Raw genomic sequence first — 26,918 nt, forward strand, 5'->3', positions numbered from 1 at the left:
AGTTGATTAGGGCTAATTTGGAGTATTGTGTGTGGTTCTGGTCACTTAGCTATAGGAAATAGATCAATAAGATTAAAGGAGTGCAGAGAAATGTTAGAAGGATATTACCAGGACTTGAGGACCTGTGTTATAGGAAAAGTTTGAATAGGTTAGGACTTTATTCCCTGGACTGTAGGATGATGAGGGGAATAGATAGCATAAATGTAAATGTAAACAGGCATTTTTCCATTGACCTTGGGTAAGACTCCAGCTTGAGGTCATGGGTTGAGCATGAAAGGTGAAATGTTTAAGGAGAACATGAGAAGGAACTTCTTCACTCAGCGAGTGGTGAGAGGTTGGAACGAGCTGCCAGTGGAAGTGGTGGATGCGGGTTTGATTGCAACATATAAGAGAAGTTTGGATAACTACGTGGATGGGAAGGGTATGGACGGCTCTGGACCGGGTACAGGTCGATGGAACTAGGCAGAATAATAATATGGCACAGATTAGATGGGCCAAAGAGCCTGTTTGTGTGCTGTAATGTTCTACAACTCTATGTGGGCACCTCAGAGTAAATGGCTAGTAACAATGAGAAAGTCAAAACTACGAAGGCAGCTGCAGCTTCATATCTTTATCAATTTAAAGTTGTGTTTAATAATATTCATGAGTTCCACGTGACATACTGGTTTGGCTTGTACTGTATATCTTACATATTTGAAAAAAAATCACATTAATCATTTGACTTTGTGCTTATTTAGAATCCCTGCCAACTAATCCCTGCATTCTTGCTGACACATGAATCCTTCAGATCATTATGATGAGAATTATAGTTGATAACAGAGGCAATCCTGGCACCATTATAAGGGTAGCTTTCATTATCCTCTCTCCTGGTTTTTCAATCTCAAATCCTGAAGTATTTTTAGTTATATGATAATCTACACGACCTTGCTACTCACTCTCTTTGTAACCTCTTCATATCCCAGAATGCTCAAAGCACCCTACACCCTCCAAAACTCAAACCTGCACATTGTCAAAGTCATTCAGTCCTGTTTAGATGACTACATTTCAATTCTTAAAGCCCTAAGCTCAGGAATATATTTTCTAAACTTCTCCATGTTTCTGTCTCTCCTCTTTCACATTATTCCCTGAACAGCATTTTTGACTAAGCCTTTGATCATCTGCCCTAATACTAGGCCAGTGCCAATTTTTGGCTGATTGCTTTTCTGTTAAGTAGGTTGAAGCATTTGACCACATTAAACTAAAATATCTATTTAATATTTTCCTTGTAATCTGTAACGGAGGTCTCATCCTCCATCTGACTCTTGTGCAGCTATCTTACAGTAGTTAACGATACACCCTCCAGTGGAAACCGTATCCACACCTTACCCTCCTCTGTCTTAAAGCATTTTTCTATTCACTCTATGTAACGGAGTTTAATCCCTGATCAGGTTCTGCTAATCTCTGCATTCTCACTGGTGCCAGTCAGCTACCTTAATAACTAACAGATGGGGGGGGGGGGGGGGCGTCGAGGAAGAAATTCATCTTTGACCACTGACACAAAATAATTTCTGGGGTATCAGCTCCTAATTTTACCCAGCTTTGCACATTTATTTCATGAAATAGAAATGCGCGGTGATAAATACAGCCAGTACCACACCACGCGTTTAGAGCAACTGATCAAAGATGAATTTCTTTGATTGCCTGTTATCTGTTGATAGAAATGTGAATAAATAGTTTTCTCTGAAAACATTATTCCTACCTGGATATTCATTGAAATATGCACTAATGAATCTCTGGTGATCTCCATAGATTGTTCTGGCCATGCCAGGCCAAGGATTTGTGATACACAGAGCACCTGTAACATTGTTGCCCTCCATACGATTACCCTGCAAGAGCACATCAATAAACTTCATTAATCAAGGAAGTTAGAGCCCAACCATTAGGAAAGGCCACACAGACCAGGTTTTCTAGAGATCAACAGCTTGCAAGGTGACCTTATATCCGATATCTGCCTCAAAAATTGCTGCCAACTTTTACTGATGTGCAGTAGAGAGCATACTGACATATGGAATATCAGTGTGGTACACTATCTGCAGCAAGATGGAGATCACAAAGCACTCCAATGGGTGATTAGAATGGCTCAGCACATCACTGGGGCTCAACTACCTGACCTGGAGGCAATCTACAACTCGATGCCTACAGCGTGTTCGTAACATTTTTAAAAGCCCATCCCATCCTGGACACCGTCTGTTCAATCTCCTGCCATCTGGTAACAAAAACAGAAACATCTTAGCCCAAGAGAGTACAGCTGAAAAACAGCTTCTTCCCCAGGGCTGTTATGCAGCTGAATACTGCTACAACCCATCTTACCATTGTCCTTTTAGCGTTAGGGACTATCAAAGTTACTTGTTGCATGTAAATATGGGAATTTTTAAAATTAAGTCGTACTGCATGCATTCAAGTATCTGTTTTGCACAGACTGGAGTAGCACCCATTCTTGTTGTCTTCAGCAACTGACATAAAGTTCTATTCTTTTATTAAAGTTCCATTTCCCATTCCCATTCTGCTATGTCCATCCATGGTCTCCTCCACTGTCGGGATATGGCCACACTTAGGTTGGAGGAAGAACACCTTATATTCCGTTTGGGTAGCCTCCAACCTGATGGCATGAACATCAATTTCTCAAATTTCCAGTAATGCCTCCCCCCACCCCCTTGCACCATTTCCCATCCCCTTGTTCCTCTCTCATGTTATCAACCTGCCCGCCCATTGTCTCCCTCTTGTGCTCTGCCCCCCCCTTTTTCTTTCTCCCATAGCCTTCTGTCTCTTTCACCAATCAACTTCCCAGCTCTTTACTTCAACCCTTCCCCTCCAGGTTTCACCTATTGCCTGGCACTTCTCCCTCCGCTCCCCCCACCTTTCAAATCTACTCCTCAGCTCTTTATCTCCAGTCGTGCCAAAGAATTTCGGGCCGAAACATTGACTGTACTTTTTCCCATAGATGCTGCCTGGCCTGCTGAGTTCTTCCAGCATTTGTGTGTGTTGCTCGAGTTTCCAGCATCTGGCGAATTTCCCTTGTTTCTATTCTATTCTATAGGTTTTTTAAAATTTGATGAGGTTACACAAAATTACGGCGTATGCAATATAACAGGCCCTGAGATTCATCTGTTCTCTACAACTGATTAGGCTTCACAAAAGTCATCTTTATTGCAATTCTTCTCAAAATGCTCCATATCTCTCTATGCACCATCTGTCCCATCTTCGTGTATTAGTATATCAGTCAATATATTTATCCATATTTAAATCTACACTATTTGCCCTACCTACTCCTTACTATAGTGAACTTCACATTCTAAACACTCTTTAGGTAAGGATGTTTCTTATAAATTCTTTCTTAGATTGGTTAACAAATATCTGTTTTTATAGCTTTGTTTTAAATTCTCCCATGTTTGAAATCTCTTCTATACCTTAGAGAATACTTCATAATTTTAGTCATCAATTAAATAATTTCCTTAGGCTTTTCTTTTCTCGAGGTAGGAGCACTTGAACCCATAAACTATTAACTTTGGGATGATGGTGTCTGTAAGGATGCCTGTGCTGAATTAGCTGATCTAAAGAGATGGTGCAACACTCCTTTTGTAATGAGCTCTTCGGGCCTGTGAGGGGCACCAGAGAGCACTGGGCTCCGAGGTTCTCAGAGCACCTCAGTTGGTTAATTGTTGTTCAATGAGAACCATTAATCGTTTAGTGTTCCTTGTGTTTTTCTCAAGTAACTCACTCTTTGTAATGCAGTCTCCTGGCGCTTTCTGCTTAAGCTGGTTAAGTTTATTTTGATAGGCTTGGGAATGCCATATTACTTGGATTATTTCAGCAGACACCCAATAAGCGCTAATTGCAGGGTCCTGGATTTGAGAATATCACTTCTCGTGGTGTTGCTCGGTCGAGCCACCAATGTTCTTTAAGCATTATTACGAGTAATTTCTCATCGCCATCTCTACATCAGAGTCTATCTTTCCTGCGCATGTGAGTTCTGAGATTGCCAGCCCACATTGTGACACCTTTAGGCTTGAAGAGGGTTGTTACTTATGATTGCCACCCAATAACTTTAGCTAAAACAGCACGCACATAGCCAAGGATGGTGACAGAACTGGGTTGGACTATTCCCGCTGCTGCTGTCAAGATGATGATCGAAAGGTGTCGGGTTTTTTTTTAGTTCAAGGACATATTTGGCACCTTTCCACTTACTCCATTCCAGAGAAAATGAATGCAGTTCTTGACCGATAGCTAAGGGGCATACTTGTGTGACGCAAAATAGGTTTCAACATAATCAGCCTTTTCAACCTCGGTTGCTTCAGTCAAGATTTATAGGCACTTATATAAGAGGAAGCTTGGAGACAAGCCTGTGCTTGATTTTCTTTGTTACACTGGTATTATTAATGCTATTGGACATGAACCAGCATCTTACCTTCTCACTCATTAAGGCAAGTTCAATACCGAAGAATGGTCTCATGGCCATTGTAGGCACAATCTTTGCTCCCTCTTCTGAAGGACGTGGAGATATGCATATCCCTCCGGTTTCTGTTTATAAATGGAAGTATGTTGAAATTCCTATTATTTCAGATCACAGAGTACCATAGAAAGTGAAGAAAATTTGAAATCATTTCCTCATACTGTCAGATTTTTCTATGAAATATTATTCACTGAGGATCATTTCAACCAGTTAATAAAGACATTAAATATTCCCCAGCTTTCTCTGCACCATTAGGAGTCTCTCTTTCTGACAGTGATTTCAAATCTTGAATTGCCTTAGTGCCAAGTTATCTGGAGATAGAGGAATAGATGTTACGACACTAGATGTTACGAATAGAGAAATCTTTTTGTTCTGCATTTGGTTTTACAACAGGATATTCTGCATTCTGTTTTGCAACACGCTGCCTGGGTAGCACACGGACAAAGTTCTTCATTGTACAGGTGACAATACTGAACTAACACCAACCCATATGCCAATACCAAGAATATATTGAAAACCAAAGAATGACAGTAAACTTTGCATTCAATTTACTCATTTCAAATTGTACCGTAAGACACAGGAGCAGAGATAGGCTATTTGACCCTTTGAGACACTCCGCAGAGGATGTACCATCTTCTCCAATCTCCAAGATAAATAAGATATAAATGTGGACATTATCACGGTGTACTTCATTACAATCCAAATAACAACCTTTCACCGTAGCTCTGTTTTCTACCCCTTAACTAATTTGGTATCCTTGTTGCTATTGCCTTACAACCCGTGATCTACAACTTGGCTAATCATCCTGGTATGAGTCACTTACCAAAAGCTTTCTGCAAGTCTATAGGCACTATCATTAGGCAGTACGTGGTGCAGTTATTACTCACTTACTCACAGCGTCAGTGTCCTCACTTTATTCCTGACCTGAAGAATCTCCTGGGTGGAATTTCCACGTTGTCTCCCTGACACATTTCCTTTGGCTGTCCCGTTTTCTCACATATCCCAGATAGGCCAGGAAGTGAAATGGCTCTTGATAAATGTCAAAGAATGAAAAAAGGAACTCATTGGGTATGTGAAAGAATAAGTCGTAGGTCTACAAGGGAATAAAATGATGGGGAATGGAACTGATACTTTGCTGTGAGTCAGTTTGGACCCAAAGGACTAAACTGTCTTCTGTAATAAGCGTGCCAGAGCTGTATCGTCTTTATACATCTTGTTTCTTCCTCACTTGGTTCTAACAAACGCACACTGGCTTTCTTTTAGTCCCCACACCTCTGTTCTTGCTCCCTCTCCTCTTGAACAGAGTAAGAACAGACTTTCCCTGGTCTGCTTCTTCCACCCCAGCAGCATCCACATTCAACAGAAGGTCTTTCATAATTACCACCAGCTCCAGGTCACATTTCAATATTTTGTAAGTTTGTTCCTTATTCAAACTCTTCATCTGTTCTTCCAAGCCCACCAACTGCTTCACATCTTGTGACACCTTCCCATTCAACTGCAGGAGATGTATCACCTCTTCCCCTCCCATCATGCAGGAAACCAAACAGCTGAAGTAATTCCAGTCTAGCGTACTGCATGTGACGCTCGCAAAGTGGTCTTGTGAAAACCGGACACGGATGGTGCAATCACTTTCTGCACCACCGACATTCAGTCCACAAAGGAATGAGGGGTAACCTTATTCAAACACATCAGATCCTGATGGGACTCGACAGTGTAGATACTGAGATGTTTTCACTGGTCAATGGATCATGAACAAGGGAAATACAGTGGCTACAAAATAAGAGAGTGGTCATTTAAAAATGAGCATAGAATAGAGAGACGAATTTCTGGAATTTTCTCGAAGGTGATGGAAGCCGGGTTAATAAATATATTTAAAGCGGTAATAGGGCAATACTTGTAAAATTGCAGAATGGAGGATTACATGGAACTGCCACAGAAAAGGAGCTGAGGCCTGCGATGATTATCCATGATCATATTGAATGGCAGGTACAGCTTGAGGGGCCTAGTGGCCTACCCCTGCTCCTTTTCTCTCACGGTATTGTGATCTGAGCTTCCAGTTGCCTACCACTTTAACTAATTCACTGCCACTTTGAACTATCTCTCAGCAGCCATCCTGAGTTGTTACAATGAGCTCCAAAGCGAACTTCAGGAAGAACAAACATGAGGAAATCTGCAGATGCTGGAAATTCAAACAACAACACACACAAACTGCTGGTGGAACACAGCAGGCCAGGCAGCGTCTATAGGGAGAAGCACTGTCGATGTTTCGGGCTGAGACCCTTCGTCAGAACTAACTGAAAGGAGAGATACTAAGAGATTTGAAAGTAGTGGGGGGAGGGGGAAATGCAAAATGATAGGTGTGGTGAACTACATATACCTGTCTGGACACGCCCCCCTGCTGACTGCTCCTGTGGCTCCTCCCACTGACCGTGGCTCCTCCCACAGACCCTGGTATAAAGGCGATTGGAGACACCGCCCCGGCCTCAGTCTCCAGGATGTAGTGTGGTGGTCATTTGCTGCTTGTTCTTTCTTCCAGCCAATCAAAGCCTATATCTCGCCTCACGTCTCCGAGAGTTATTGATGGTGCATAAATAGGAGAAGACCGGAGGGGGTGGGATGAAGCTAAGAGCTGGAAAGGTGATTGGCAAAAGTGATACAGAGCTGGAGAAGGGAAAGGATCATGGGACGGGAGGCCTTGGGAGAAAGAAAGGGGGAGGGGAGCACCAGAGGGAGATGGAGAACAGGCAGAGTGATGGGCAGAGAGAGAAAAAAACAAACAACTAAATATGTCAGGGATGGGGTAAGAAGGGGAGGAGGGGCATTAACGGAAGTTAGAGAAGTCACTGTTCATGCCATCAGGTTGGAGGCTACCCAGCCGGTATTAGGAAGAACAGCTCACTTTATAGTGTCACGGTAGCATAGTGGTTAGCATGATACCACTACAACTTGGGTATTCTGGAGTTCAGAGTTCAATTCCAACACCTCCTGTAATGGAGTTTGTATGTCCTCCTCATGGAACATGTGTGTTTCCTACAGGTGCTTTAGTTTCCTCCCATATTCCAAAAACATTCCAGTTAGTAGGTTAATTGGTCCTTGTAAATTATCCCTTGATTAAGCTAGGGTTAAATAGGTGGGTTATTTGGGCCAGACAAGCCTACTCTGTGCTGTATCTCTAAATAAACAAATACATTTATCAAATTCTCCAACTTCAGTCTATTACTGACTCTTCGGAGCTGACCAAGAGAATTGTCTTCTTTGGTGCCTTAGGTCTTAGCTAAACATTATAACCAAAATCAACACTGAAATCCCCTTACAAAAATGCTAGGCAACAGCTTTTCCAGTGTATCACAATGGCTGCAACAGCTAAATAACATTTCAGAGCAAAGTGGACAGATCGTGTGGTTCCAATGACAATCAAACCAAGGTTGGGAATTATTTGGTTATTATTTTCGTAATTTTTATTACATCCATCCTGCCCTGCATTCTAACTAAACTGACATTATTACCTATGGAATCACCAGCTAGGTTTAAACTATCTCCCTTAACCAGCCCAACAGCTGATACAAAACTGTGAATGCAGACTCTAATATACAACAAGATGAAGGCAACTTACTGGAACATAATCTGGCGAACATAAATACCAAGCTGAAAAGGAGTATTAGGATGGGATATAAAGTTCAGTCCCAGACTTTAAGCAGCATCATAAAGGGGGAGTGATCAAGAAAGGGATTTTAGAATTCAGAGCTTGGCAGTTGAAGAGCAACCACAGATAGTGTGTAACAGATGTGACGGATACTGACAAAACTAACATTGGAGAAATGGTTGCATCTAATCTCAGTGCTGGATCTTCTAATTGACCAACCTTCTTGGTTTGCTGAGTGAAGTCCTCACCTGTCTGCCACCAGGTATCTACGAGGGTACATCTGCCTTCCCCCACAACATTATGATACCATTGCCAGGCCTCGTGGTTAATAGGTTCCCCGACTGCAAGAGAAATATTATTACTTAGTCCATACAGCTCACATTAACAGCTGGTTATAAGGTGATTTGTGTCACAGTTGAAATTCAGTCTGAAACTGTCCTCATCTCTGTATCAGTCATGCACAAGTATTCCCGTGTATACTTTTTCCGGGTGTTACAGGGAAACATTTCTCTTTTACCCTTCTGCTCAGCCCACACCCCATTCACATGGCACTATCCTGATCTGCTCTGATGTTGTTGCAATTCATCAAGGTCCAAGCCCCAATTCACCAATCCTCCTGATCACCTTACCCCCACCTCTGAAGCTCCTTGGATTCTTCCAACTTTCTGGTCCCCCACAAAACTCCTCCAAATTCCACAACCTCCCTAAGCCCTTTCATCCTCCTAATCTCACGTCACTTCCAATCCTTTAATTTATCTGTGATCCTTAGCACATTCAGTTCTTCTCATGCCGCCCTTTGAAACACTTACGATCATCCTAAAAACCCTCTAAAACCCATCAATTCTCCCATTACCCTCAGGTCCCCTCCTGTCCTCCCATTGCTCCCAAAGCCTATGCAATCCCCTCAATTCTTCAGATCCGGATCCACCAAGATCTGTATTGAGTTCATGATCACCACTAATCTTCTGCCCCTCCCCGCAGTCCTCAAACCCAAACTCCAGGCCACAGTTAAATCCAACTTCAAAAACCTCCTCCCACAAAGAGAGGCCCAAATTCAATCAGCTTTACTCACAGCCAACCCCTACCATCAATACCACTTAACTGAACACCAACCCATTCCTCAGCCACTCTCCACAATACTTGGCCCCAGTCTTAGAAATCCAGCCTCAGTACCAATCATTCAAGGCTACCCTCTACTCAATACTTGGATAATTCAAGGCAACCCCCACCGAACCTCAGTCCCTGATCTGTTTGGACATACCTTCCCCACCCACAACTTGGTTAATTTCATCTCTTCTCTCATCTTCATCAGACCTCAAGCCTCAGTCAGGCTATGAGTCGCACAACCATCAAGGCCATTGAGTAATGCCACGATGAGTACAAAAATATGCAGCAAAATGTTAAGGCTCACTGAAACATAGGAAGAAACTGGCCCTCAGTAAGACCAGATTCTCTTCAGATAATCAGGATGGAAATTCCCATGGAAATTCTTCAACCCATGAACTAAAGGTGGACAGGGCCACAGCGTATCTTGGTCTTCATGAATGAATTGGTGGATAATGTGCTGATCTCTCACCGAGGTGTAGAGTTCAGCTAGAAGCTATTGTCACTTACCTGTGCCTAGTGTCTTCAAGGACGATCGATCGTACTTGGATACCCAACTGTCTCCGTGCTTCAGCAGTAGACGAATGGCTGTTGGGGCTCCATAGAACTGATTGATCTTCAACCGCTGCACTGTCTCCCAGTATCTACCTGTATAAGCAAAACACAAAGATTAATGATTGCACACTTCAGCTTCATATAACCAGAAATCCATCTCAACTAATCCAATTCCCTTATAATGTTGCTTAGTGATGGAACACTGGAACACTAGCTGTTTCCTAATTGCCTCAAACTTTCTCTCAAGTACAAGGAATCCCATTTACTAAAGGCTGCTTTCAGTTATACACTATAATCAACCAGAGTGGAAATGACTTTGTGAATCAGACTTGTTTACCACGCTGTTGCATTGTGCTTGAAATTGATTATTTACTCATTATTTCAATAAAATCATCTTCAATTCACTACATTGTTCTGTGTTTATTGGAAGAAGCTGTCCTACTTGTTGTTCCTTCCACTATTTACAAAGAAAACTGTGCCTGGTTAAAATCGGATTTGCCTGCCGTACAATGAACTGTTTGTTGTTATCTGCACAGAGGTCATACAGTTCTGCACAGAAGCAGGCATCCCACCTAGTCCCCATTCATTGGCTGATGCAATGTTAGTAATAAATTCTCAGTTTATTAATGTGTAATGCATCTTTTCCATACTTTTCAATTCCAGAGAGGGATTGATGATTGACAAATTTGCTAATAGATGAGTAACTCTTATCAAGTCTGCCACTAAATTACCAGGAAAGAGGAGTTCCACTAGATTTAGTCATAACAAGTCAGTCAATGCTGTTTGTTTTCTACTCCCACATGATCCACAGTGACCTAGTAACTGCGCTGTACAATCTAATTTGCTGCTGTTTTGTGTCACGGGCTTTCATTACTGGCATTTATACTAACACAGTCATCTCTGTTTTTCTTTAAACCTCCAAAGGTGTTGACATACACTCAGTGGCCACTTTGTTAGGTACACCTGCACACCTGCTCTTTAATGCAAATATCTAATCAGCCAATCATGTAGCACAACTCAATGTGTACAAGCATGCAGACATGGTCAAGAGGTTCAGTTCAGACCAAACATCAGAATGGGGAAGAAATGTGACCTAAGTGACTATGACTGTGGAATTAAAAAGCAAACACGAGGAAATCTGCAGATGCTGGAAATTCAAGCAACACACACAAAATGCTGGTGGAACGCAGCAGACCAAGCAGCATCTGACGAAGGGTCTCGGCCCAAAACGTTGACAGTGCTTCTCCCTATAGATGCTGCCTGGCCTGCTGCGTTCAACCAGCATTTTGTGTGTGTTGACTGTGGAATGATTGTTGGTGCCAGACAGGGTAGTTTGAGAATTTCAGAAACTGCTGATCTCCTGGGATTTTCATGCACAACAGACTCTAGAATTTACAGAGATTGGTACAAAAAACATCCACTAAGCAGCAGTTCAGTGAACAAAAACACCTTGTTAATGAGAGAGGTGAGAGGAGAATTGCCGGGCTGGTCCAAGCCAACAGGAAATCGACAGCAACCCAAATAACCACACGTTACAACAGTAGTGTGCAGAAGAACATCTCTGAATGCACAACACATAGAACCTTGAAGTGGATGAGCTACTGAAGCCAAAGACCACAAACGTGGTACTTTATTAGGTACCTAATTAAGTGACCATCAAGTGCTAATCAGCTTTTAAAACCTTTTAACTCACTTTTCTTATATCCCTTTTGGCTTAATTACTTTAACTAGAGCTTCTGGTTGCCTTTCAACCAACAATGACTGTTTCCATCATTTGCATCAGTGGCCCAACCACAAAATCTTTTCTCTGAGACCCAAGGTAGATTCTGTACTAAAAATAGTCCCTTTTGCCAAATGATCTATTGAATGCTGCTACAGATGCTTCTCACTACATCAAGCATATCCAACGATGAAGGACTTTGATTCAGTGTGTAGAGTTAAAATAAGAGAGCAAGGTGTGTAGAATGAATCAGAACAAGGAGTCTACAATTAAGGCTCTAAAGGCAACTAATGCACAAGTTGCCCGATGATGTACTCACTACCAGCTATCCTTCCATTTCACCTAACTTCACCAAAAGTGACTGACAGGCAGTTGTACCATTTTACAATTTTTACGGTCTAAGGCTGTAAACTTTGACCATAAAATTAGTATTTGTGCAAAATGGACGATTTATTTCCAATATACATCAGCAGACCACATGAAAAACTGTTCTATGATCCATGAATTTGGGTGAAGGTCTACATGTGCCAAGCAAAGGAACAGTATAATTTAACACCAGTGTTGTCATATTAGAGTTTAATGATGCAGCAACTAATGACACTCAGCAGCAGAAAGGGGCCCTATTACTGGGCATCCCTGTGTACCATTTAAGGAGTATATCGGTGTCATGGGTTAGTTACAGCTTAACTTCTACCAAGTGCTGATTCATTTCTACTTGTGAGTGCAGCTTTAGACTGCGTGCTGATACTAAAAAAGCGGAAGGGATTTGTCTGCACTTCAACACTGCCACACTAAAAAGTTACCCCTAAAAAATTGCTTGGTGACAACCCAGGGGTTACAGTCATTCCCTTAGACTATAGCAAGACAAAGATAATGAGCAGAATTACACAAGGTGGGACAGAGGAGGAGGGGAAGAAATTCATTTTTAGCAAGAACCATTTTCCACTTTGGTTCTCAGAGAGGAATGATGCATTAGGTGCCTGAGCTCAGTAAGCATGTCTTCACATGCTGGAGCTGAGGCCACAATACCACTGCAGTCATTAATTTCCAAGTGAGTGCACCTTTAAAACTGCCCTGGAGATTTCAGTGATGTGCACTGCAGAATAAGGAAGGTTGCAGGAGAAGGAGAATATTTGTTTTTCCTTTTCTGGGGAGAATTAGGCGGGGTGAGCACACAGTTTAAGAGAGATTGTGAACTTCCCAGGGGTGCTAGATGCCAGTAAGCACACACACACACCTTGCTTTACAAGCACCCAACGTCAGATTGAGAAGTAAGGCAAATGGAGCAGGTACAGTTCCTCAATGTCTTGTCAATGTTACACAGTCATGCAAGTTAACATCCTGCCAATGATTACAGTACCAACTCCTACTCACCTACAATGGCAAAAAAGACTCAATAGGACTTAGTGGGCTTGTAAGGGAGAGAATAAGGTGCAGAGCTATAGGGAGATAAAGAGAAGGGTAATCAGGCACTTGAGGCGCTTGATTATATATTAATCAATATTAATTATTGATTATATAATATATTGAATATATAATCATTAATAATTATGGATATATGGATAATATCCCTAATTTTGTCTGAAAAACAGCATTTATGGACACTGCATTCCATAATTAACTAATTATATCCCAGTGAGTTCCAAAATAGAAAGCTTTGTTGGTAAAGTTTGCCCTTTAACAATTGTGTCCAACAAATGTACTACAGTTGATTTTAGCCAAGTTACCTAGTGGAAACCGAGAGATGAGTGCATAAACCATTCAGATGACTTGTGTTAATGATGACCTGCAGTTTTCCATTTTACAGTTCTCCATGGAGTAAGCACACTTGCCTGAAGCCAACAGAGTTTACTTTAGATATGTAGGTCAGAGTTCAATTATGTCATCAAATCCACTCTAATTTTATCTTCATCCCTGTAAAGAGAAGCCACAGCAATCTAACCCTAACAATTTCCCATCGAGTGATGGTCAGAGAATGCAACTGGGTGAGAAGACTGGCCTTGTGATGACATATCCTGCTCACCTGGATCTGGATAGATAGGAGTGCTCTCAAATAGCACAGTGGTCCCACCATTGGAGAGTGGACCATAAACCACATAACTGTGGCCTGTAATCCAGCCAATATCTGCCACACAACCATGAATGTCACCTTCCTGATAATCGAAGACATACTGAAAGAGAAAAGTTATATTTTTATAAGTTCAGCCTTAGTAGTCTCTGTGTCATGCAGTATTTTAAAATCTATTTTACAGGGATAAAAATGAAGCTAGGGCCTTTAAGGTACATTTTCTGATGCGTATATTTGCAATCCATCTGGCAAACATGTGAAAGCCTTTAGAAAATAAAAGTGCAAGGATGTTTATTAGATCATATTAGGGATTTTCTTGCTATCAGCATTACATGGCCTCAGATTGCCAAATGGAAATTATGATGAACAAGCCTCGGTGTTTACTAATAATCAAAGATCTCCCTTTTTTTGTTTATTTCGGGGCACTAGACAAGGTTGTCCTCTTAGCCCTTTACTATTTAATATTGCTTTAGAACCTTTGGCAATTGTTATCAGAGAATCACAGGATATTTCGGGTATTAATCGTGGGACAGATATTCATAAGGTATCTTTATACGCAGATGATTTATTATTATTCATTTCTAACCCTGAGAAATCTATTCCAGCAGTTCTATCATTGTTGGCTCAATTTAGTGAGTTCTCTGGGTATAAGTTAAATCTTAATAAGAGTGAATTGTTTCCTTTGAATAGACAGGTCCCAAGTTATGGAAATTTACCTTTTAAATTAGTTAATGACTCTTTTACTTACTTAGGGATTAAGATCACAAAAAACCATAAAGAATTATTTAGGTTTAATTTTTTACCCTTAATTGATCAGATTAAAGGCTTGTTTACTAAGTGGTCACCATTATCTTTATCTCTGATAGGTAGGATTAATGCTATTAAGATGGTTATTTTACCTAAGTTTTTATATATTTTTCAAGCGGTACCAATTTTTATTCCGAAATCTTTTTTTACTAATGTTGATTCAAAAATTTCCTCATATATATGGCAGAATAAAAATCCCAGGTTAGGTAAAATATACTTACAGAAGACAAAGAAGAAAGGTGGGTTGGCATTACCTAATTTCAGATTTTATTATTGGGCAGTTAATATTAGATATTTGTTATGTTGGTTGAAAGACTGGGATGGTTCTTTTGGCCCTCATTGGGTGAGTTTGGAAATTAAATCAGTACCAGGTTATGCTCTGGGTTCTATTTTAGGGACTTCTCTCCCTTTTGCTCTTTCTAAATTGCCGAAACGAATTGACAACCCAATAGTTAAATATTCCTTACGTATATGGTTTCAATTTCGGAAATTTTTCGGGTTGACTCAATTCGTTTTAAATATTCCTATTGTATCTAATTGTTTTGTCCACCCTTCAACTATAGATCAAGCTTTTTTGGCTTGGAAAACTAAGGGTTTACTAAGATTTTCTGATTTATTTTCGGACAATTGTTTTATGTCTTTTGAGCAATTATCTAATAAATATAATTTGCCTAGATTTCATTTTTTTAGATATTTACAGGTTAGGCATTTTTTAAGTACGGTACTTCCTACGTTTCCAAATTTTGTCTCTTCAGATATTTTGGAGAGCTTGTTCGAATTAAACCCTTTTCAAAAAGGGCTTATATCAAAACTTTATAATATAATTATGAAGATACGTTCAGAGCCCCTTTATAAAACAAAAAATGATTGGGAAAGAGAGCTTAATCTTATTATTCCTATTGAGAATTGGGATAGAATTCTTCAATTAGTTAATACATCATCTATATGTGCCAAACATTCATTAATACAATTTAAGGTCGTACATAGGGCCCATATGTCCAAGGATAAATTAGCTCATTTTTATTCTTATATAAACCCTATTTGTGATAGATGTCAAATTGAAATCGCGTCTTTAACTCATATGTTTTGGTCATGTCCGCTTTTGAAAAAATATTGGAAAGATATTTTTGATATTATCTCTGCGGTATTGAACATCGATTTACAACCGCATCCTATTACCGCAATTTTTGGTTTACCAATGATGGACTCACTTCATTTATCTTCTTCCGCCTGTCGAATGATTGCATTTCTAGATGGCTAGAAGATCTATTTTGTTGAATTGGAAGGAAATTAATCCTCCCACTGTATTTCATTGGCTTTCTCAAACTATGTTATGTTTAAATTTAGAAAAAATTAGAAGTGGTGTATTTGATACCTCTATTAAATTTGAAGAGATATGGAGACCATTTATTCAATATTTTCATATGATGTAATATGACCCTGTTCCAAGCTTATTGGATTTTCCAGCTTTAATCTTATTTATGTTGAGAGGATCGGAGTTGACGACACTGATGATTATGTATTCTTGTGAGATATTATAAACAGCCCTTTTATTTTCCTTTTTAGTTTTTCTTTTTTTTGCTTCTTTTTTCTTCTTTATTAGTTATTAGATTAGTAGTTTAGTCAATTTTGCAATCTTTTTTTTTCTTTTTTCTGTTTTTTTATATCATATATTATGAAATAACTAGATTTACCTTGTTCATACATATACTGTATGGTCCATGTTTTGGGAAAACTCATTTATACTGTAATCATTGTTTATGTATTCTTTCATGTGTAATGGGAATTTGTATGTTTGTAATCCCTTTGTTAATATATCAATTGTATTTTGTTCATAATATTATTAATAATAATAAAGAGATTGCCAAATGGAAATTATGATGAACGGTCCAAGTTCTTCGGGGTTTCTCCCACACATTCTAAGAATGGGAATTTTGCTGAAAAAAAACATCTCAGTTACTCTGGAAAGTGCTGCCTCCCCATTGCAATTCTGGTGGTGAAAGTGCTCACACGTTGGTAGGTGGGAATTTTGATGCATTGACGTTAAAAGAATGGTTTTACATAGAAACATAGAAAACCTACAGCACAATACAGGCCCTTTGGCCCACAAAGTTGTGCCGAATTTCTACCTTAGAAATTACTAGGCTTACCTATAGCCCTCTATTTTTCAAAGCTCCATGTACTTATCTAAAAGTCTCTTAAAAGACCCTATCGTATCTGCCTCCACCACCATTGCCGACAGCCCATTCCACGCACTCACCACTCTCTGCATGAAAAACTTACCCCTGACATCTCCTCTGTACCTAATCCCAAGCACCTTAAACCTGTGCCCTCGTGGGAATCATTTCAGCCCTGGGAAAAGGCCTCTGACTATCCACATGATCAATGCCTCTCATCATCTTATACACCTCTATCAGGTCACCTTTCATCCTCCGTCACTCCAAGGAGAAAAGGCTGAGTTCACTTTACCTGTTTTCATAAGGTATGCTCCCCATTCCAGGCAACATCCTTGTAAATCTCCTCTGAACCCTTCCTATGGTTTCCACATCCTTCCCGTAGTGAGGCGACCAGAACTGAGCACAGAGCACATATCCAAGTGTTTGAGATAGAAATAAAACTATGCAAGAGGATATTCAGCCCACTGGGTCCATACTATTCCCTTCAAAGCATTTTCCATTTAATCCTACTACCCTGCTCTTATTTCACACGTGGGCAATATCATCTGTAAACTCTGTTTCCAGCACTTTTTCAGGCAGTTCAATCCAAATTCATATTCAGTAAAACAATGTGTTTGCTCATGTTGCATCTGATTCTTTCACTCTAACTATGTGCTCCGCGTTAATTTTTCAATCAAATGCAATGATTTATCTTTACTTTGCATAAATTTTTCATGATAATTAACATTTCTTTCAAACCTCTTCTCTTTTTTTTTTAAATGGGAACCTCCCATGTAGCACTGTCCTCTGTAAAAGCAAATCATGATTTTTTCCAAAAGCATGATCTCAGTTATTGGACACAGTACTCCAGCTGCAGCAAACTTTTATAGTTCAAGTTCTTGTTTTTTTTTCACGTTTTGCAGACTACCCTTTCCCCAGCCAATAAAATAAAGATCAGGGTCCCAGATGTTCTATTGGCAACTTCGTGAACCTATCCACCCACCTTTGCAAAATGTGGTAACGACCGGCAACGGATCTCTCTCTTTTTACACTCACTTCAAAATTGAACTTTTATCCCATGTTGGGAATAGGAATGTCAGTTTGCGATTTCATAATGTAGGAATTTAACCAAGTGTAACCAGAAGCCTGAAGTCCCACACCACCAGTTACTTTGCTTCAACCATTCGGTTCTTGAACCAGCCTGTATAAACCTAATTACTACTTCAGTATCGCAGCACTATAACCACTTTTCATTACAATCACTGCCCTCACAACCTTGGAATGAACAATTTATTTTCCTCGGCTGCTATTGATATGCAGGAGATAGAGCCTTGCGTACGTTAAACCACAACTGGCAGTCTTGGTGCTCCATCATTCCAGCTGGAGGGTGGGGTATTGTCATAGAAGCCTGGATGAGATGTTCTTACATTCTGTGGTTAATATACATGTGATCAACATCATTAAAGAGGGCATGTTTAGGCTGGTAGGTGAAGGTTAAAATGCCAATACTGGAATCAGCAAAAATTTGCTTCTTCCCCATACACTCCTCCAGGCACTGGTGGCGTTTGGGAGGAAAGGAACGTAAGAAAAGACTGGGCGTTCTGAAGCTGACTAAAAAAGTTTTACAAGATCAATCCATTATGATATGTTTTATTTCTTTGCTTCCTGGTTTGACCTGCAAGTCTATACTTTTGCTGGCTCAGCCTTATACTGGGTTAATGAGGAAGTCCCAATTTACATACGTATTTCCCAGTGCTAGCGTCAGCTCTTGCAGTCCTTAAGTTCATACCCCGAAACCGGCCAAACTTAGCTTCATTCATAGCCAATACATTTGTCAACATGAAATATCCTACATAGAAGTAGAATACACTGATAATGACTGGAACTGCAGTAAATTGGCAATAAATGAAAATCTATTCTTGTTTATACTAGTCATAACTATACTGGTGAAGAAGTTGTTTCAATTGCTGTGAATGCATCACTAACCAAGTATGTTTCTGTAAGCCAAATGTTTTGGCAGAGGCTTTATAATTCCTTTCACATGCATTGCTGACTCATTCACAATAGTGGACGACAAAAGCAGTTCAGATTCCAGCACTTCTCGTCAATTAACATTGCACAATTAGCAAAGCAGCAATCAGCCACAATCCAGCCAGGAACCCAGTTAAACCCACTCACCCTCCTGGAAACAACTGTGCTGAGATTCATTTCTAGGATGTCTCCTGACATATGCGAGGCAATGGGTGGGATTTCAATGAACATTTCTCCTCATTGTTCACTGAGGAAAAAGTCATGGCTGCGCGAAGGAAAAGGGAGTGAAGATGATTTTCAGAACATCCGTATCACCAGGAAGGAGGTACTTGCAGCTGTAATGTGTATTAAGGTGGATAACTTCTCAGGACCCGACTAAGTTCATCCTCAGACTTTATGGAAGGCTAGAGAAGAAATTGCAGATGCTTTTGTGGTGACATTTACTTCATCATTAACCACTGGGATATCGTAACGGATTGACCTTGTAAAACTTTTTTAGCCAGCTTCAGAATGCCCAGTCTTTTCCTCATCATTAAAGTTCTCAAAGACTGAAAGGTGGCTAGCATCTTTCAATTGTTTAAGAAGGGTAACACGAACAAGCCAGGTCATAGGTCAGTCAGCCTGTCTTCACTGGTTGGAAGGGTAGTGGAGTGAGTTCCGAAGGACGGGGTCGACCAACATGTCCATGGACAGACTCAGATTAGGCAGAGTGTGCATGGCTTTATGCTTGTGAAGTGCTTGAGTTCTTTGGAGAGGTAACCAAAAGGGCACATGAAGATAGGGGAGTGGATGTTGTCCATTTGGACCATAGCAAGGTCTTCAACAGGGTCCTGCACAGTAGGCTGATCTGGAAGGTTTGGTCCAATAGAATCAGGGAAATCTAATCAGGACGATTCAAAATTGGATCAGAGGCATCAAACGGAGGGTAGTGATTGAAGTTGTTTCTCAGGATGCAGACTGGTGACTAGTGGTGTGCCACTGGGATTGGTTCACAGACCTTGGTATTCTTCATTTATATAAATGATTTCGATGTGAATGAACAAAGGTTTGATCAGCAAGATTGCAGATGATACAAACTTAGGAGGTGTTGTTTAGTGAATAAGATTAACATAGATTACAAGGGTATATTCTATACCTATACAAGGGAAGTGAACGAGGAGTGGCAGATGGTTTTTAATACGGATGAGGGTGAGGTGATGCATTGTGGAAAGTCAAACCAAATTAGGAATTACAATGTGAATGGTAGGGCACTGGAGAGTAAGATAGAACAGAGGAGTCTAGGAGTACAAGAGCACAGTTCATTGAAAGTGGCATCACAGGTGGATAGAGTGGTGTAAAAGGCATTTAGCAATCATCAGGGCACTGAGTATAGGCGTTGGAACACTGTGTTAAATGTGTTAAGCCATTGGCGAGGCTGCACTTTCAATAGTACAGTGTGCAGTTTTGATAAAGGTATTGTAAGGAGGATGTGGTTAAACTGAAAAGACTTCTGAAGATGTTGCCAGGATTAGAAAGCCTGAGTTACAGAGAGAGGTTGGCCAGGCAAGGTCTTTATTTCTTAGACTGTAGGAGAATGGGGTGCAACCTTATAGATCAGGCTTCCCAACCTGGAATCCACAGATCCCTAGGTTAATCATACAGGTCCATGGCATAAAATAGTTTGGAAACCCCTGTTATAGATGTACACTTGATTAGGTACACTTGTACACCTGCTCATTAAAGCAAATATCTAATCAGCCAATCATGTAGCACCAACTCAATGCATAAGAGTATGCAGAATGGTCAAGAGGTTCAGCTGTTGTTCAGACCAAACATCAGAATGGGGAAGAAATGTGATCTAAGTGACTTTGACCGTGGAATGATTGATGGTGTCAGATGGAATGGTTTGAGTATCTCAGAAAATGATGATCTCCTGGGATTTTCACACTCAACAGTCTCTACAAGTTACAGAGAATGGTGCGAAAAACAAAAAAAAATCATCAAGTGACCAGCAGTTCTGTGGGCAAAAACACCTTCACAAGATAAGTCAGACTGATTCAAGCTGACAGGAAGGCAACAGTAACTCAAATAAAGACAAGTTACAAAACTGGTTTGCAGAAGGGCATCTCTGAATTCATAGCACAAAGAACCTTGAAATGGATGGCAGCAAAAGTTCACGAACATACCCTCAGTGGCCACTTTATTGGGTACAGGAAATACCTAATAAAATGGCCACTGAATGTATTTAAATTATGAGGTATTGATAAAGTGGCTGGTAACAGTATTTTCCCCATGGTAAGGGAGTCCAAAGCTGGGGGCATAGATTTAGGGTCAGGAGAAAGTTTCCAACAGACTTGAGAGGCAACATTTTCACGCAGAAGATGGTGAGTGTATGGAATAATCTGTCAGGCGAAGTGTTTGAGGCAGGTACGCTTATTTCATTTAAATTGAACTTACAGGGGAGGGGCCTGAAGGGATATGGGCTGAATGTAGGAATTTGTGGTTAGCTAGTGGACACCGTGGCTGGTGTGGACTCGTTGGACCAAAGGGCCTACATCCATGCTCTACTGTTCTATGGCTATGACTTTATATTAAGTAGCAACAATGACTTGCATTTATACCGCTAACCTAGAGTAGCAGAACATCCCACCACATTTGATGGAAGCGTCATCATACAAAGTTTGAAGGCAGGTCCCATTAGACCAATTTAATTTAAAATCTTTTGCGTAACTAAAACTCTTAAAGGATGTTGGTGAATTGGCTCAGATGAGCCATGATGTTATTTAATAGCAGCATAAGCTTTATGGGCTAAATGGGATGATATCCAGCCGACGATGGAGAACCTTTGGTTACCTTTTCCCCGGCAACCATGAGGGTAATCTAGTGGTGTGGGATGGAGAGGGCATTTCATGCCTAGAGTTTGCACTGCTCTAGATCACCATAGATCTAGCCCTTCTTTGGAGGCTAGTTACCTGACCCCTTAAACTGTACTCCCTGCCTATGGGACAAAAGTGACTCTGTAGTCCATGGGGAAGCTTCGAGGGGACTGCAGCTGAGGATCAGAGCAATTGCGTGAAAGCATTCCTCATTAATGGAAGGCACTCAACCAGTTAAGCCTCACTGTCTGTCTCTACCCACATGTATGTGTGTGAGAGAGAGAGAGAGCTGGTGGTGAGGGGAGATCGACACTACAGTCATTGAGTTTAAAAGGCAAACACGAAGAAATCTGCAGATGCTGGAAATTCAAGCAACACACACAAAATGCTGGTAGAACACAGCAGGCTAGGCAGCATCTATAGGGAGAAGCGATGTCGACGTTTCGGGCCGAGACCCTTCGTCAGGACTAACTGAAAGGAAAGATAGTAAGAGATTTGAAAGTAGGAGGGGGAGGGGGAAATTCAAAATGATAGGAGAAGACCGGAGCGGGTGGGGTGAAGCTGAGAGCTGGAAAGGTGATTGGCGAAAGGGATACAGAGCTAGAGAAGGCAAAGGATCATGGGACGGGAGGCCTAGGGAGAAAGAAAGGGGGAGGGGAGCACCAGAGGGAGATGGAGAACAGGCAGAGTGATGGGCAGAGAGAGAAAAAAAAGGGAGGGGGAAAAGAAAACTAAATATATCAGGGAAGGGGTAAGAAGGGGAGGAGGGGCATTAACGGAAGTTAGGGAAGTCAATGTTCACGCAATCAGGTTGAAGGCTACCCAGCCGGTATATAAGGTGTTGTTCCTCCAACCTGGGTGTGACTTCATCTTTGAGTTATTTAGTTATTTAGTCATTGAGTTATGTAGTTGATACCTTGTGGGTCAAAGATGCATACAGCAGATAACCAGCCTGAGTATGCACCAGTCCTTTGGGTTTCCCTGTACTTCCAGAAGTATACAGCAGGAAGAGCAGGTCCTCACTCTCCATTGATTCAGGATCACACACAGGCTGTTCCTTCTCCATTTCCTACAGAACAGAGGACAGATTCACAAATAGCCTTTGTTTCAGGACAAAATGTATTTAGTAAAGATAACACCACAAAACACACTTGTTTTGCAAACAACAGGGTTCAATCTCTCCAGTACCGTTTTATTGCCCGCGTCTTTGGTCTCTTAAAACTCTTTATGTTCATGGGAGAGAATGAAGAACAATGATGCTAGGGCACTGAATGTTTCTGTTCGTTGCTGGTAAAAGCAGTTATTGGTGCCTTCTAACAAGGTAGTGGAACTCTTGAACCTTCCAGTAAGTGTGTTTCCTTAACCAAATGGCTTGATAAGTCCGTTAGAGAGAATTTAAGAGTCATTTCATTCCTTAAACAGCTAGGGTTTTTTTAACCACAACTTCATTGTTACTTTTACCCAGCACTTTCTTTTATATTTTCAGGTACTGTACTGAATATTAAAACTGAAGTTAGACTTCAAATTAGCCCTGTGAGACAGGAATAGATTATTAATCCAATGTCATGGAATACTAGTTTCTGAGGTATGACTTTTGAAAATATGGATAAAAACAATTAACTTTTGTCCTTTCACTTCAAAACCCCCATCTCATATTGCAGACTAATTGATTTCACACTTTCACTTGATTTTATTTCCTTGAGAAGAAGCAGACCAATATCTGGATCTGCAACTGGACCACCATACAGTCAAAGGCGTTGAATTTTGGAAGTTATTAAAATAAAACCACCATCTAATATATGCATGTAAAAAAATCCCTGTGGTATTTTTGAAGAAAAGTCGGAAAATTCTCCAGTATATCCCAGTCAATATTTATAACTTAAACCACATCAACAAAATAGATAATTATCATTGCTTCTGAAGGGATCTACCAATGCAAACCCTGACTGCAGCGTCGCTGCCAATCCTTTGGAAGTGGCTGTAAAGATTCTCTGGAATGCACTGAAGTCCTGGGAGACACAATGTAAACAGAAGACTTTCAACCTTTCTAAGTATTCTCATATTACTCTGATTTACGGTAATTGGATCTCATCATAGACTTGTGGAGGTAGGCCTTGTATACAGGCCCTTCAGCCCAATGAAGGTGCCTTCCTGAGATAGTCCCATTTGCCTACATTTGGCCCATATTCCCCCAGACTTTTCCTATCTATGTATCTTCCTAAATCTAGATGCCTAATTCTACCACTTTCTCTGGGTGCTTGTTCCATATACTCTTGGTGGAAAACTTTACTCTGCAGATCCCCTTTAATTCTTTGTGCTCTCACCTTAAGCCATGCCCTCGAGTATTAGACGCGCTTATCCTGGGAAAGATCTGTTATCACCTCTGTAAGGCCACCCCTCAGCCCTGTTCTCTAAATTGCAAACTGTCTCAGCCTATCCAAGCCATCCAATCTTGCCAGCATCCTCATGAAATTTCTCCAGCTAAAACGTGGCCACTGGAGTTGCACACAACATACATTCCTACAGCATGGTAAACCAAAATGTTTCACATAGTCTGACCAACATTTTGTACACATCGCAAGTCCTGTACACAATGCTGTGCCAATGGTGGCAGGCGTGGCATGCATATTCTCCACCACCTTGTCAACCTGCGTTGCAAATTTCAGGGAACTATGTACTTAATTGGGTGGCAGCATGGAGATGCGTCTCTACCAAAGGAGGTGTAAGGCACTCCTACCCTCCGCTAGCCTGCAGGGCACCCTTGGGCAAGGTGTAGCACCTGTTTAGCTCCCCCTCCATCCCCGATCATGATCACGTGAAGCCGTGGGAGCAGGCGTTGAATGGCCATATGAGCAAAATACTGGTGCCTATCACAATTCCTGGTTATGCGACCACTGACGACAGACAGACAATCCCTGAAGAGTATTGATTACAGCTGGGGTCACCTGTCAGGAGGCAGCAATGGCAAACCAGTTCTGTAGAAAAATTGCCAAGAACAATCATGGTCATGGGATCACGATGGCCTACATCATACGACACAGCACATTGCGATGATGATGATGATGATGTACTTACACCCCAGATCTCTGTTCGACAATACTCCCCAGGACCTTACTATTCCCTTTGTATGACCTGCTCTGATTTAAATTCCAAAATGCAACCTTTTGCACTTGTCTGACTGAGTTAAATTTATATGCCAATCCTTTGCCCTCTTTTGGAGATGATCAATCAGCCTTTTACACTGCCAACTATACCACCAGTTTATGCCTGTTATTGAGGGGGATCACTACAGGGAATTCCTGCACCAGCCACCTGCTCCTCGTGGTGGTCACCCAGCTTCCTGGCTATCCTCATTATCTGTATCACTGCCCAAACAACATGACTACTTCATGTAACATTAAGCAACAAACCTTTACAAAACAACGGTTTCTAACCGTGATGAGGAGTCTCGGCCCAGAATAGTGACTCTTTGTTCCTTTCCATAGACGCTGCCTGACCTGCAGAGTTCCTCCAGCATTTTGTTGTGTTACTCTACATTTCCAGCATCCTGCAGAGTCTCTTGTGTTTAGCAGTTTCTAATTACCCTGGTTTCAACATGAAAAAAGGCCTATTTAAATGAAACCACAGTTCTGTGTTTAACAGTGACTTACTTCCTCAAGTGGTATATCGATCTCCCCCATGGGAACCTTCTTGTCCGTTCTCTGCCCTACAAAAACATGTTTCACTGTGGGACATGTTTTCACTGCCTCATCCACCGTCCTCTTCAGTTCAATAATGCGGCCACCACGGACTCCTTGGTTGCAGGTGATAACAACCTTGCATTGGGCTAATTTATTGAAGACAAACAGCGTTACATGATATTATTGACAAGAAAAGTCTACAACCAGCAAAGGCGGAGTGATTAATGAAGCTTTACAACAAATCCCGAGACTGAGTGAAGACACCACCTTGGCCTTGGCGCAGTTTTCAGTTGTTTTGGATAACTACCTTAACCAAGTATTGGGCCCTCACATGAGTCAGCAAAAGGCTTATAAGTATCCCTGGGCTGCACTAGCTGCGATCGCCTCAGGCTTTCTGTATTTTGCTACGGCACGGGCAAAATTTCTGCTTAAAATATTGTCTTCAGAATATGTTTCTTCCTACACTGCATAGCCTGAAAGACTTCCTCCAATTCCTTTGCAGGCTTTGCAACATGACATTTGAAAGTGGCTTGTGCATTGTTCTTGCTAATTGGGTGACAGCCACATGTTCCTCCTGGCTCCATACAGATACCAACTACTGCTGCTGACCCTACTCAGGATTCCTCCTTCTTTAGGCAGATGGACTGGGGTGGCAAGTTGCATCAAAACATTCCATTTGGAGACTTCACTAGAGGACAGATTAAATATAAGCTTCTGGTATAGAGCATTGGTCTACTGTGATTTGGAAGGCATGGTTTTATTTCATTTTGACAGGTAAGTCGCAGGTAACAAAATGCAGCTTGCCTCCTTCCTGACCTGGGTGTGAGACACCTACTGAGGTCAGAGGGCAGGCTGACGTTGTGGCATATTCACATCAATAGATCAGTGGTTTCAGTAGGGTTTTGCCCAGTCTGCAGGAACACTTAACTGCCCACGTTTATCTTCACAGAAGGCAGAGTGAAAATTTGACTGATTACAGTCCTATTATAAGATAGAATTAATTATTTTTTCAAAATAGAGTCTGCCACCCTGCTAGATGAAGCGAGATAATCCTCTGGGAACAACAGAAAACCTCACAGTTTATGTACTGTACACTCTCCCTTATGAGACAAAGGATCAGCAATCCAAGATCAATTTAGGGTTCTTCATGGCTGCCTAAAATATAAAAACATTTCCTATTTATCTTGTTTCCTCAACTTACAGAAAGCCATGCACATTAACATAACTTTTTTTTCCATGACAAGATGATCACAAATAGAATAGGACGTTCTAAAATATACTTTACGTCAATTGGACAGATTGCTGTCATCTTATTAGTTGTTTCCAGTAAAAGGATGCAAAACGCTTAAACTTACAAATAACATACCTCTTAACATTGCAATTAAAGGAGTGCAAGAACTTTTCCCACGTACCATCAGAGATCCTTCCAGCCAGCGATTGACTACTGAACCCTGCAAAGACCACCATGTGTACGGCACCAATCCTTGCACATGCCAACATTGCGGCTATGCCCAGCGGGGATACTGGGAGGTAGATAGCAACTCTGTCTCCTCTCTTCACACCATACCGCTTCAAGGTATTGGCCAGACGGCACGTAGTCTCCAAGAGCTCCCTGTAACAGGTAATCATCAGGGTGAACAGGTGGTGGCGGTGTCAAGTTGGAGTTGGTAGCAGTATAAATGGTGTGGATCAAACTATTTCTGAATTCCAGACTGGAGACACGGAAGGTTGCTGATGCTTGAATCAGATGCAGAAGGAAATCAGCATGCCAGAGAGAAATACACTTAGGGGCCACTTTAATAGGTACCTC

General features: G+C 41.2%; 1 protein-coding gene across 1 annotated transcript in view; it reads right to left on the bottom strand.

Moving 5' to 3' along the window:
* LOC140730696 (acetyl-coenzyme A synthetase 2-like, mitochondrial) overlaps positions 1 to 26,918 on the bottom strand; it is a 71,059-nt gene that overhangs the window by 16,179 nt on the left and 27,962 nt on the right. Inside the window, exons 3-10 of the mRNA XM_073051486.1 lie at positions 26,521 to 26,720; positions 25,079 to 25,254; positions 22,345 to 22,497; positions 13,535 to 13,682; positions 9,747 to 9,884; positions 8,381 to 8,473; positions 4,445 to 4,557; positions 1,739 to 1,865 (exon numbers count right to left, since the gene is read on the bottom strand). Of these exons, the coding sequence (XP_072907587.1) occupies positions 1,739 to 1,865; positions 4,445 to 4,557; positions 8,381 to 8,473; positions 9,747 to 9,884; positions 13,535 to 13,682; positions 22,345 to 22,497; positions 25,079 to 25,254; positions 26,521 to 26,720 (1,148 nt within the window). The remainder of the gene's footprint in view (positions 1 to 1,738; positions 1,866 to 4,444; positions 4,558 to 8,380; positions 8,474 to 9,746; positions 9,885 to 13,534; positions 13,683 to 22,344; positions 22,498 to 25,078; positions 25,255 to 26,520; positions 26,721 to 26,918) is intronic.

The sequence above is a fragment of the Hemitrygon akajei genome, chromosome 7 (assembly GCF_048418815.1).
Source record: "Hemitrygon akajei chromosome 7, sHemAka1.3, whole genome shotgun sequence".
Lineage (NCBI taxonomy): Eukaryota > Metazoa > Chordata > Chondrichthyes > Myliobatiformes > Dasyatidae > Hemitrygon > Hemitrygon akajei.